The sequence below is a fragment of the Macaca nemestrina genome, chromosome 5 (genome assembly GCF_043159975.1).
Source record: "Macaca nemestrina isolate mMacNem1 chromosome 5, mMacNem.hap1, whole genome shotgun sequence".
NCBI lineage: Eukaryota > Metazoa > Chordata > Mammalia > Primates > Cercopithecidae > Macaca > Macaca nemestrina.
The window spans coordinates 115,720,082-115,734,277 of NC_092129.1; the positions used below are offsets into that span (position 1 = coordinate 115,720,082).

The window sequence follows — 14,196 nt, forward strand, 5'->3', positions numbered from 1 at the left end:
GGAATGTGAAAGAGAAAGATGCACTTGAAGTGAGTGGGGATGTGCGGGGGGATGGGGCGGGCAAGAAAACACGTATCATCAGATAAGAAACTAAAAAAAAAAAAAAAAAAAAAAACAACTAGTTTTGATTTAGAAATTCAAAACTAGCTTTTCGTCTTTCCATGGAGTTTTCCTGGCTGGCATTACTGGCAGAAATGAGCTGGCTAGGATTGCATGGAACTAGCAAGCTTTCTCCAGTTTATCCACATCTCCATCAAATGCTGAGTTATACGGTAAACCTAACACTAAATAATACTTCTTCACAGTCAAATGACTTCAGGATTCTCAGCCTCTTTCCATGCATTCTAACGATGTGTAATGAGGACCCACTACAGACCAGTCCTTGACTTTGTCTCTGGAATACAAAGTGAAGTAAGAAATGGCGTCTGTTCTTAGAGAGCACCATGGTGCATCACTCAAGTTATTCTCCAAGTTACCACTTTATGTGTTTTCCAAAAACTAAGGACTTTTCCAAATGAAAGAAAGCACCTGAAAACCTATAATTATGATTTCCAAGAATTTTTGACTACAGTTTAAGACAGATCCTTCATTTTGAAAGAAAAATAAATAATCGGATTTTTACTGTTATTAAGGTGTGCTTTCTTTGTCAGGATTCCCATAATGAAGGTGTCTGTTTATACTGTGCCTATACTATTTAGTGGGTTTTTTTTTTGTTTTTTGTTTTTTGTTTTTTTTTTTTGAGACGAAGTTTCGCTCTTGTCGCCCAAGCTGGAGTGCAATGGCGCGATCTCGACTCACTGCAACCTCTGCCTCCAGGGTTCAAGCGATTCTCCTGCCTCAGCCTCCAGCCTCCTGAGTAGCTGGGATTACAGGTGCCCTCCACCATGCCCAGCTAATTTTTGTATTTTTAGTAGAGACAGGGTTTCACCACATAGTATTTTAGGAAATGGATCTTGGTTTACATTTCAAAGCCCCTAGTTTGAACTTTCTGTGTATGCAAATTAGCAGTACAGGAGGCACCCAAGGACTAATATTTGGATAGTAAAACCTAAATCTCAAAAGAGTGTTTGTATAATGTAATATGAACTGAAATAATATAACTTGTTGGCAGTCAAACTCTTTAGAACATTGATAATTACTTGAAATTGTCATACCATAATAAAAAGAGTCTGATAAATGCAAGGCTACTGAACAAGCTGGTAGCCTAATGTAGCTTGAATTTATTTCTATATTCCTTCGAAATTTCAATCAGCCTTTAGTCTTGGATGAAAAGAAAATTTCTGACTAAATTAAAAATATTATTTTGGTAAATAAAATATTTATTTTGTATTTCAAAAATTTATTTTGGTAATTGAAGTGTAAATGGGTCATCTGAATGCTTGTCTTGCTATTAAGCTGCAATATAATGTCAGACAGAAAGTTAGACTTATCTGTCCCCCAATTCAGTCATGGTTTTGTAGCTTGCTCAACAAATTCTTCTCTTTACCTTATACCATGGTGTCATAAAGACAATCCTTGGTTTTGCTTATAAAGTAATTTCCCCACTCTAACAGAAATTTTGGATAAACAAATGAAAGTGCTGTGAAATTTTTAGAAGTACAACATAGAAAACAATTTCAAGTAACTTTTTCTTTGTCTGTATTTGCAGACCCACAGTGCAGCATAAACTAGATTTCAAATATTAAAAGACATAAAAGAATAAGCTGTCTTAAATTATTGAACTTTGACCTCAGGGAGAAAATGATGAGCCCATTTAGTCTGCTGAGACAGGAGAAGAAAGCAAAAGAGAAAGAGAGGAAAAGGGAGGAAAAAGGAAATCCATGTATGTATTTTAGGCATTTTCTAGATCTCAGGGAAAAATTAACTATACTATTTGCATTTACATAGAACTTTTTCCTCAAGTACTGCCACAAATATTTCTCTTAACCCACAATAACCTGGAAAGTAGATTGGTCTAATATTACTTTCCATAGATAAGGAAACTGAATAATTATGAAAACAAGTGGCTTCCTCAGAGAACTAGAGTTATTTAGTAGCTAAGATAGCAAAATAGTCCAGATGTCTTGATTTTTAGACTCCTCAGGCAATTCTGCCTCATGCAAATAGATGAGAGAGAATAGCAAGAATAGAGAGAAAAAGTGATAGTGAAATTTTAGTACCTAAGTCACCAATCAAGAAGAATGATATGGATAATAACAGCCATTTGTAATTGATATTTTATAATTATTTATAAATATTGGCATGTTTTATATTCCCTGACTTTTGAATTGAAGCCACATGAGACATCTGGAAGTGAAAAGTTTTCTTATTCCACTCTTTGACTCATTTGACATTAAAAAAATATTTTATTCTAAATTGAGAATGGACATCTTTGAGAGTAATGAAACTCAGTAATTTGATCAGAATTTGCTATTTGATTTTCCTTGGCCATAGGGGAGCTAAGTAAGTAGGAGACCTTCAACAGTCCTTTCTTGGTAAATGAACCTGAGTGTGCTGGTAGGACTTTAAACCTTGAATCATTTCGTCTTCTGCTCTTTGGGTCATTACAAGGCTTATTTTTTGATAATGTTAAAAAATGGTTAATTGGATGATGGTTGAAAGGATCAGAAAGGAACCCTGTTCAGTGTTCATTATCCTATGTTGAATGGATTTTTGGCAGAAAATGTAAATGAGTCATAGCAGTCATGCTTGTAGAAGTATGCCTTGAGTCCTACCAGCTGAGCTGTCAGAATGCTGGAAGGAAATCTCCATTGAGGACTGGTGTTCTCTGCCAAACAGTAACATGAAGTTCAGAACACAGTCAGCTTCAATATTATCATATATAGAAGTTTGTCTGTATGAACATTCATATGAAGGCACTTTTTTCCGCTACTGGTAATGTTTTCTTCTTTTATTTCTTTGAAATAAGAATTAGGAGGTTTTATTGCAAACTGGATTTTGAAAATTATGTATGTGTTATGTGTATGGTCTGTGTATTTCAACTCAAATCTGCCCTTTTTTCAGGTTAAGTTGATTTTTTTGGGGGGGGGCTTATGGACAGATAAAATTAGATAAGACAGAACTTGGTTCTAACCTTAGGACAACTGTGCTGTTGTCAGCAATTATATTAATAGAGATTTGATTGATTGATTGATTGATTGAGATGGAGTCTCGCTCTGTCGCCCAGGCTGGAGTGCAGTGGCGCGATCTCGGCTCACTGCAACTTCCGCCTCCCGGATTCACGCCATTCTCCTGCCTCAGCCTCCCAAGTAGTTGGGACTACAGGTGCCAGCCACCACGCCCGGCTAATTTTTTTTGTTCGTATTTTTAGTAGAGACGGGATTTCCCCGTGTTAGCCAGGACGGTCTCCATCTCCTGACCTCATTTGGCCTCCCAAAGTGCGGGGATTACAGGCATGAGCCACCACGCCCGGCCAAATAGAGATATTTTTATATGTACTATTTGTTGTGACATGCTCAGAGAGACCTTTAAGAACAGTATTTTATTCTTTTTTATACCACCTATTTGAGATAAGCAGAAGAGGAATTAGAATAAAGTATAAGAATTATAGCTAAACCATGATAATTTTTACAGGCAGAGGTTACAGGTCTTTTGTATTCTCTGAATGTATGCAACTATTATCTGTGGCAAATACTTTATAACTAGAATTGTGAGTTATTAAGAAATTATTCTGAAAGATCAGTGTAGGTGCAAATATTCAGTCATTGAAGAAATGTGATGAGGACAAGAAATACAGTGCTGTGGTTAATACCTAGATTTTGGTTTGTTTGTTTGTTTGTAGGACTTTTTCTCCATGAGGAACAGCGTCTAGAACACTGTGCAGTTAGGGACCTTGCCCATGATTCCACAGCTGCCAAGTGGTAGGATCAGGATTTGAGCTGAATACAAAGACGATGTGGAGGAACAAGTGTAATATCCTTCCACTTGGAAGGCCTCCTTAAACTTATTGTATGCGGTAATCATGTCGTGAGTGGTTAGACGCCAGGGCAACATGTTAGAACTGTAATGGACATGTGATTCTTGTCCTCATGGAGCTTATGGTTTTCTGCATAGTTATTTCATAACATGTGTCACTGTAACATCTGACACCAGAATCCATTTTCAACTTAGTTCAGAGAACTTTCCAGTGATTGACATAGTTTAGCATGTCTTATGGAGGATGTTTTTAATATGAAATAACCTGAAGACAGCTTCCAGGTTATCCCACTATTTACTTGGTTCTGCTTAATAGTAACTGTCCTCCAATCTTGTCAGTTATTCCAGTCACAGGTTGAAGAGTGTTAGTTGATTGTGTGTATGAAAGTTGACCAGAATTGGTCTTTGGAGGGTTTAATGCAGTAAATGAGAGTCAGAGGTTCAATTTGTTAAATATGCCCAGAGGTTTATAAAATTTACATGCCATATGTGCGTCCAGAGAGTGCTCCTGGATGTATGGTTTGTTTGTGAAATGCCAAAGCAAATATTTCATTACCATAGGTGCTTAGCAATTAATAATGTTGAGGTTTGTTCCCAAATTACAGTGTTGTAATTAGACTAGGGCTATTGAAAATCAAAGGCAGTCTGTCAGAAGTTCTTTTGTGTGTGTTTAATATTTTTCTTCTTTGGTAAATTTCCAGTAATTAACATTTTCAACTCTTTTTTTTCTACTTGCTTTGATTCACTCTGTGACATTGTTAGGAAAATTAATTGATGTAGAGAAACGTAAAAATGGTAGCCAGTGAACTAGTTTTCTATATGAATTATGTGAAGAAATTTTATGGATGTTTATTCAGACCATGACAGACTAAATATGAATTTTGGTCATCCATTTTTAAGTACAACTTTCATATTTTTCAAGAGATCCCTCTCTCAATTAATATTGTTTGGGTCTTCTTCAAAATCTTGATAATAGAAAGGGTTTATAAGATACTTATATAGGCATGTATGTATATGTACACACATATATATCATGTTTATCTTTAGGAAGGTATAATTTCAAGATTACATTGTAAATGACAGCATCCAAAAGTGTCAAAGAGCAAAGAAAAAAATTAAAAGTAGAAATGTATCTTTACCAAATGTGGAAATTCTTGTATACACGTGATATTATCATTCTTTAATACATGTTTTATGTTGAGGATGATGATAAAGTAAGTATTAGTAGGGAAAATGAGAATATTTAGAATATGTATTTAATAACTGCTTTAGTATTAAATATGATAATTATAAATGTGATTTATAATAATAGGCTTAAATTTTACATACCGAGTGGCATACATGAACGTATATACTTAATTATAGCTATTTTTACTAAGAAAAATAATGTAGAAACATGTATGCTTTCAAATGTTTCTACTTTAAGAATTAATATTCTTTGATAAGCAATTGTCATTGCCTGTTAGTGGCTATAAGGCAATAATGAAATTGTTTCTGTTTAATTCCCATTGAGGAAATATTTTATTGACTTCCAAGACATTGTCATAATGTAGACACAGATTTTTGTCCTGTAGAGAGATACATAGTATTTTTGTTTCATAAATGAAGTAAAGGAGGTAAATAAACCTGAGTAAATGACAGAACCAAGACCTACCAGTCTTAGCTGTTACAGCATTGTAATTGCTATGTTGCATTTTTTTTCAAAGCAGAGACAAAAAACACTAAATTATTGAACCCTGTGATAAACAATGCAATTAGCAAGAAGTTAGGAATATGATACAACTTATCAATAAGAAATAACCACAACACGTAGACCTTGTGTTAATCTTTACTTTTGAGTAAGACTATAGTAAGGTTATTTTGTTATAAATATTTGCATCATACATATGTAACCATCTTGTAGATGATTAATAAATAAAATGAAAGTTTTCTACTTAGTGGTTTGCCTAAGGATGTTATGATAATTCTAACATCATCGTCTTGCTCTGTTAGGGATTAACAGGACCTGATGGATCCCCTGGCTCCGTTGGGCCAAAGGGACAAAAAGTAAGTTAGCCATCTGGTATTAATTGCTAGTATGAAAATGCGGAAGTATATTTTTATTGTAGTGTTGCAAGCCAACTAACATTAAGTTATGAAGCATCTAAAATGCACTTGTTCAACTAAAATTGTGTTTAAAAACACTATGATATGGAATACTATGCAGCCATAAAAAGGAATAAGATCATGTCCTTTGCAGGGACATGGATGGAGCTGGAAGCCATTATTTTCAGCAAACTAATGCAGAACAGCAAACCAAATACTGCATGTTCTCACTTATAAGGGGGAACTGAATAAAAAGAACACGTGGACACATGGAGGGGAACAACACACACAGGGACCTGTCAGAAAATAGAGGGTGGGTGGAGGGAGAGCATCAGGAAGACTAGCCAGTGGATGCTAGGCTTAATACCTGGGTGATGGGGTTGGTCTGTGCAGCAAACCACCATGGTACCTGTTTACCTAAGTAACAAACCTGCATATCCTGTACATGTACCCCTGAACATAAAATAAAAGTTGGAAATTAAAAAAAAATAAAAACACCATAATGGGGTGTTTTAATGCTTTCAATATTTATGCAGTCTTCATGATTACATATTCATGTTATGAAAGGTCAGTACAATGAAACTATTTTTATTTTTAGGGAGAACCTGGTGTGCCTGGATCTCGTGGATTTCCAGTAAGTAGAAGTAAAGCTACAGAATTGAAAATGTCTTATCTTTAGGTAAAATTCTGCCATTGTGAAATCTTTAGGTGTAGTTTTCTGCATAATATACATGACAAATAAGTTGATGACATCTGGTATGGTAAGCATTCCTACTGTGAGTGGAAACATTTTAGAGAAGTTTGAATGTACAGTAGAAAATATCTATTCTATTTGTAGGTGGTATTTTCCAGTAGACAATTCCCTCTTTACCTGCAATGATAGAAAACACTTCTTGCATAACAAGAGCAAATCTAAGTATTCAATGTTTAGACCATGGTATCACACCACATTCTTCACAGCTGGTTTTATCTCTAAGGAAATATCAACTAAACAGATATTATCACTTGCCTGATTCTTTGACTAGTCTTTTTCTATATTTGCACAGTGTGGCAGGTTTGTGTTATTTGTATATATAAGAGGACTAGGTTCTTAGGCTGCTTTTCCTATCTACTGTGCTCTTTGTTCCACTTTTACTCTTGTCATTAATCTGTATTTTTTCTTCTGTTTTCCTATTTGTGCTATTTTCTTTACCATATTTCAGCATGTCATCTTTTCTGTTATAAGCCTATTTTCAGAAGTGAACAGCTTGTTGACCTTTCGCCCATATTTTTCAACTCAGCTCTTAATCTCAACATCTTACAGAGATACCTTTTTTGTTTAGTGAAATTTGTTGAACATCTAGGTTTCTGATAATGAAATAACTTATTGATGACTTTGGTGTTTTCAAGCATAACACTTATTTCCTGAATTGGCCTATGTATTAAAGTGTTCAAACTGGAGTCATTTTTCCAGCAATGCCTTTTAAAATCCCACCGATTATTAAAACATACTGGCCATGTGAAGTTCTTGCTTGTTTTGCCTGCCCAACTAATTAGAAATAATAATATCATTATCAGTGCATTGATTCCATGGGATGCTTGGTATACGCATATTTTAGAAAAGCAAGTCTGGAATGAAAAGCTAACATGAATATCATATCACAGACAGCTGTGAATAAAAGCTATTCTAGCCCAAGTAGGAGAGAAAAGAATAATGAGAAATCCCAAGGGGAAAAAATTGAACTTGGAAATTAAAGAGAGAGAATAGAGATCTAGGCGGCTGATATTCAGTTTTAATTTCAACAAGCATATTATCAGATTTTGTTATATGCTAGGTCCTGTGCTAGGAGTTGGGGCTAGGAAGATGAATAAGATGTGGTTCAATCCTTGGTTGTATAAAGTTTGGTGTTGCTAAAGAGATATAAATGTGAATAATAGAATAGAATGACTAGCTTAAAAATCAAATATAACATATTAAATTAGCATCCCATTGTAGGTTACTTCAGGAGTGACACCATTTTATTTTCAATATCTACTGGATTTAGTGTCTGAAAATATAGCCTAACCTTTCGAAAGGGAGGTGTGTTTCTGACCCTTTTTTGTCCCTGCCTCTCTGTGCTGAAAGTTTGTTTGGGGAAATTCTAAACATAATTTCTTGTAGATTGTAGAACTAGAATGCTTTTAATGTAGGTTTCCTATAAAACGCTACGAATGAATAAAATCTGTAAACTCTCCCGCTGTGATGCACCTCTTTGTGAGTTACGGTAAGTTCTCCTGAGGGCAGGCATGGAAGGCTTCTTTACTTTGATTTCCTTAAAAAAAAAATTTGGAAAAATCCCAGTTAGCGTAGATATCAAAGGAATGTTTGAGGAGCTGAAATAAGCTTCTGCTTCCTTTAGAAGCAGAGCCGTGTTTGCTTTTCTTTATTCAGTACTTTCTTTAGAATGAGCATCATTTTTAGTAATAGAGTTTATGGTTTATTTTAGCTGAGTTATGTCTACATTCATATTTATACTAAGTATAAACATCATGCTGTAAACATTTTTATTGTACTCTTTTAGGGCCGTGGTATTCCTGGACCCCCTGTAAGTATCACTTCATCATTTATTTTTACACAGTCTATAAAAATGTCCTATTTCTCAAATCCCCACCTTATTCTCCTACTAACAGTCTACTCAGTGGTGTTTATAGTGTTCTACCTACAAGATCTTGGGTGGTTACTAAGGATAACACCCTTATTCTGCTAAACAAAACGTTTATTAATTTAGGACATTTCTGCTTTGTCTTAAATAATTGAAGTTTGGTCAAATGAGTGATTGTGTCACTGGAAACCAAAGCTAATACAGAAATGTAATTCTATTATTTATCATATTTGATATCATGTATGATAGATTGTAAAAATATTCATAAATGACCATTTGCTTTGATTTGTTGCCTTCAGGGTCCTCCTGGGACAGCAGGACTCCCTGGAGAGCTTGGCCGTGTGGGACCTGTTGTGAGTACCACCGTGCACTTTGATAGACCTTTGCTGATTTAATAGAAGATGTTACCTGGGAAAGCAAATTACCCTAACTGTACATTTCCACTTGCGAACCAAAACATAGCAGATGAATTTCATTCCAGTTTATAATATTGGTGTGGACCAGGAATAATAATAATTTTTGCAGAGTGATTTTAATTTTTTCCTAAATTTTTCAGCTAAACTCTTCTTCCCAACTTCCAGATTGTCAAGTAAGAGAGTGTCGTCCTCATTTTACAGACTCTCAGCCAGGACTGGAGTCTAGAGGCTTTTGTATTAGGCTCTCTGCATGAAATAAAAGTGAATAGCCTAAAATTATTACCATGTATATTTATGTTAGGATCATTAAGTTATAATTCAGCCAACAAAATTTAACTTTTAACATTAAAGAGCTGGCTTCATAAAAAATGTCTCATATAAAATGCTTCATATTGATATTAAGTAAACATTTCAAAAACGTTGACATAGTGATGTTATGTGAAGGTGGGTAATTGTAAACTCACTGTGGGAAGGGGCCATGTATCATATACCTTGTTTGTTCCTCTACATGTGCTCACTGTTTGCAAATTTATTTAGTGAAGAAATGAATGAATATGAAATGATTGTAAAGTTAAAATAATTGTGAGGTACTTCCGACTTTTTATGGCAGAACATCAAGAAGGAAAATGTGCCAAGAGTAAACACTGGATGTTAAGAGTAATTGGAACCCATTTTCATCTGAACAGTTTACTTCGATGTAGCTTTCTTTGATTTTTTGACCCATTGCAAGAGGTGCAGCGACGGACCAAGTGATAGATTGTGGGTGAACAGCACTAGCAAGAGTCAGGCACTGCAGCGATTAACTTCCATTTCGCAGCTTCAGACTGAGTGCAAGCTTTCTTTTGCACTGGTTAGCAGGATGGCACTAGCCGTATAGGTTGCTCTGGGTCCTCTGTAAATCAACTAGAAAAATAAGTAGTGTTTCCAATTTGTTTTCAGAGTAGATAAAATGTTCGTCCTATAGAGAAGAATTGGCTTTGCTTTTTCCCCTAGCCTCTCTCTGACTTGTTTTATTACCTCGGTGAGACTGGAATGCCTTTATTATTCTCATTTTGTAGTACTAATTGGATTATGGGCCACCCATCGATTTTGGTGGCAGGTCTACGCATGGCTGAGCTCGGTGGGGGTTTCCAGTAATACCATTCTCTCATGCCTCACTGTTTTTATGTACTGTGTTTTGACACATGTATAACCACTGTGTCACAATTTTCAAATAACTTAGGGTGACCCTGGGAGAAGAGGACGACCTGGCCCCCCTGGCCCCCCAGGACCCCGTGTAAGTTATTTGCAACTTGAATTTCTCTTTGTGTCTGAGAGTCAGGGTTGGAAAAAAATCTAAGAACCCAAAATGGAAGTTCCTATTAATTGAGTCATTGCCCCAAATTTCCAAAATGGCTATCAAATTTTTCCTGTACTCAGGGCATGGTTCTTTTTAGGGCAAGAAGTAGAGGAATCACAATAATTTAAAAAGTGGTTTTTACAGGGCATATCTTACTCATTACTTTTGAAGTCTTTTGACAGTTGTGACGTCTCAAATGCTCAAAACTTAGATACATAAAGGAAGCATTTTCAAATGAGCTAGTTTTAAAAAAGGTTTTCATAGTAAGAAAAATATAAATAGGAGTTTAAATAGAAGATAATTCATATTTTTATTTGTAATTCAAGGTTCCCCACATTTTCTATTTCGCCTCTTATTTCATTTCCCTTCAATGCCTTCCCAAAATAATCTACTGCAATTCATGACTCTCCAAAGAGAACATGCCCATGAGTCAGGATTTTAGAATATTAGCAAATTATCTGCTCCTATTTGTTTCTTGTATTTTATTAAACAAATATATTTTATATTCTTGCCTGATGAGCTTTGTATTATTAGTATGTTTGAATTCATTATTTAATTGTATTCTGAACCTTAATATTTTATTTACTTTAGGGAACAATTGGCTTTCATGATGGAGATCCATTGGTAAGATGCTTTCCTTTGAACAAAATATAGTTTTAATTCAAAGGCCATATAGTCTGCAGATGAGTTTTCTTTAAAAGATCTCCCTGGAATATACTATGTGTCTGTGTTTTCCTTTCACTCAGATGGCAGAGCAGTTTGTAACACTAGTGGGCTACTGGCTTGCATCTATTCAGACTAATAATTTTTCATTATAGATGTATCTTTGTTCTTCTATAATCTTTTTACTTTATGACTAAGACATGCTTTTCACTACAGCATCCAGGTTTTAAAGAGATAGAATTCAAATAACTTCCTCTAGGATTTGTTTTGCTCATAGAGTAACAGTCCAATGATGGTGGTAATGTGCACTACATGCAATGTTGGCCTCTTTGATGGGAGACGTGAACCTCAGGATGTGGCTAGTCTAGTGGAATGGGAAGGGGAAATGAATCCTGTCATGGTACAATAGGTTATCTGTAAACATATTTTCTTTAATAAATTAGATTTGAAATAAATATTGCAAAATATTAACATTTGTTAAATCTGGATGATAGATTCATGGGGGAGGGTATTATATTCTTTATACTTTTCTGTTAGTTAGAAATATTTCTGGCTTTAAATGTGAAATAATAATAAGAAGAAGGAAAGGGGTGTTAAAATTATTTAATGAATATTATTGCAATGGAGTTCTGTAACTGGAATCCCTTAAAAAAAGACTTTGTCACAAAGCAGGAGTCCTAGTTTATGCACTCTACCTGTCTTTCTTTCTCTTTGTTCTCTCTCTCCCTGGCAGTGTCCCAATGCCTGTCCACCAGGTCGCTCAGGATATCCAGGCCTACCAGGCATGAGGGTAAGAGAAAAACTTCCAGTATTTTAAGAGTATTATCCACAGATAAAATGGAGCCTTTACTTTAAGCATTAACCTTCCTGGTGCAGAGACCTCACTTGGATGGATCAGGCAAGTAGTGCTTATTCAATCCTAGCAATTCCAGCTGCTCTTGACATGTATTCCTACCAAGACATGGATGTTTAGTCATAGGATGGCTTTCTAGTTCAGGGAGAAATACCAATAAAATGCATTGGACTGAGAGACTTTAGAACACCAAATTAAGATTCAGACGTTTGCTTCCTGGCTGAGTGTAGTGGCTCATGCCTGTAATCCTAGAACTTTGGGAGGCCAAGGTGGGAGGATTGCTTAAACCCGGGAGTTTGAGACCAGCCGGGACAACAGCGGGAGACTCCTGTCTCTACAGAAAATAAAAAATTAGCTAGGCATGGTGGCGTGCACTTGTGGTCCTGGCTACTCAGGAGGCTGAGGTGGGAGGATCACTTGAGCTCGAGAAGTCAAGGTTGCAATGAGCTGTGATTGTGCCACTACACTCCAGCCTGGGTGGTGGAATGAGACCTTGTCTCAAAAAAAAAAAAAAAAAAAAAAAAAAAAGTGCTTCCTATTAAGGGAGATAGTGAGTGGTGGGGCAGTTGGAGGGGATTGTGTACATAATGTATTTGAAAACTTTTAGTTAAAAAAAATTTGAAAAACTGCCCAAAATAGTCAGGAAAAGAGACTTTCCAAAAGTATTTTTCTCTGTCTGCCATCATAATTACTTGAAAATTTTCCATACAAACAAATACATACCACATTCTGGGGATAAATGGCTTTCTCTCTCTCTAGTCTCTGAGTCTAAAGTGATTTTGAGACATTCCAGACCAATGGAGCTCTGCTGTGAACTGAAAGGCCCCAAGGCACTGATTTTCCATTAGGGTTTTTCTAAGGGTAGTTTTGGTGGGTTCCCTCAACTGCAGAAGATTCAGGCCTGGACAGGTGTCCTATTTTGCAAAAAGACTTCTTTGAGGGGTGAAAGTTCCGACAGTTTTCATTTTGGGATGCTTGTCTCACAGTTTTGTCTCCTGTTACTACCCAAAGCACACACATGCTTAGGACAGGTGGCCTGACAAGAAAAGACAGGGATCTTCTTTTCATGCAATGCAGCTTTCACCCACTGCCCTTTATTGCTTTCCCTTTGCACTTAAACATTGTACACAGTAGGCTGGGCGCGGTGGCTCACGCCTGTAATCCCAGCACTTTAGGAGGCTGAGGCGGGTGGATCACCTGAGGTTGGGAGTTCAAGGCCAGCCTGACCAACATGGAGAAACCCTGTCTCTACTAAAAATACAAAATTAGTCAGGCATAGGGGCACACACCTGTAATCCAACTACTGGGGGGGCTGAGGCAGGAGAATTGCTTGAACCCAGGAGGAGAGGTTGCGGTGAGCAGAGGTCATGCCATTGCACTCCAGCCTGGGCAACAAGAGCGAAGCTCCATATCAAACAAACAAACAAACAAACAAACAGTACACAGAAAGAGGCAGAAGGTTGTGCATCAGAGAAAGTCCACTTATACCAGCCCTTCCTCCACCACCAGGAAGGGGGTGGGAATGGAGGAGGCCGAAAGGTTTTCAGAGCAGCCTTCAGAGGGCAGGGGATAGCCAGCTGAGCTTGGTCAAGGCTGTCACTTCTGAAAGGTTAAGTTCCCAGAACTAGAGAAGACTTAATGCTCCTAACCTGTGTGAGGAAGTTGGAGAAACAGGGACTAGGAAATAACAGGCAGGTATCAATGAACTAGGTAATGAAGAGTCTGTTATTCTAGAGCAGTGTTTTTCTATTAAGTAAAACTGATATTAATTATATATGGCAGTCATGGTGCTGTTAAGGTCATTCAAGGCACTGATTTTCTTTGTGACATAACCATTTCTTAGTAATACATTGGCACTGATTTAGGGAAGCAGGATCACTTTATGAGCCTTCTGATCACTTTCTGTACCAAACTCAGGACAATTATTTATTTTGCATTTGTTAGGGTCATAAAGGGGCCAAAGGAGAAATTGGTGAACCAGGAAGACAAGGACACAAGGTAAGGAGAATGGGTATTTAGTGGATAAATTGTGATTAGGAGTTATTGGTCACTTTCATTATAAGAAATTAGGAATTATAGTAAATAATGAACCATGATATTTTGCCCTTCTTTTTCAAATAATGATTGATAAGTTCTAAGCAGATGCATCAATATTTGACTAAACATCATATTCTAAAGTTGTTTATTTACCAAAAACACTTACAAATAAGGCACCAGACATTTTCATTTTTTTCCTGTGTCACTACCTTTTCTTTTCTTTTCAAATCGATCACACTCAGCTTTTTTCCTTGATGCTATGATAGT

At 36.4% G+C, this 14,196-nt stretch overlaps 1 protein-coding gene across 10 annotated transcripts in view; it reads left to right on the forward strand.

The window, feature by feature from the left end:
* LOC105479481 (collagen type IX alpha 1 chain) overlaps positions 1-14,196 on the forward strand; it is a 176,470-nt gene that overhangs the window by 111,338 nt on the left and 50,936 nt on the right. For all 10 annotated transcript variants that reach the window (XM_011737468.3, XM_071096903.1, XM_011737469.3 and 7 more), the window contains 8 exons: positions 5,908-5,961; positions 6,599-6,634; positions 8,541-8,564; positions 8,921-8,974; positions 10,260-10,313; positions 10,968-11,000; positions 11,773-11,829; positions 13,837-13,890. In XM_011737468.3, coding sequence (XP_011735770.1) covers positions 5,908-5,961; positions 6,599-6,634; positions 8,541-8,564; positions 8,921-8,974; positions 10,260-10,313; positions 10,968-11,000; positions 11,773-11,829; positions 13,837-13,890 — 366 coding nt within the window. The remainder of the gene's footprint in view (positions 1-5,907; positions 5,962-6,598; positions 6,635-8,540; positions 8,565-8,920; positions 8,975-10,259; positions 10,314-10,967; positions 11,001-11,772; positions 11,830-13,836; positions 13,891-14,196) is intronic.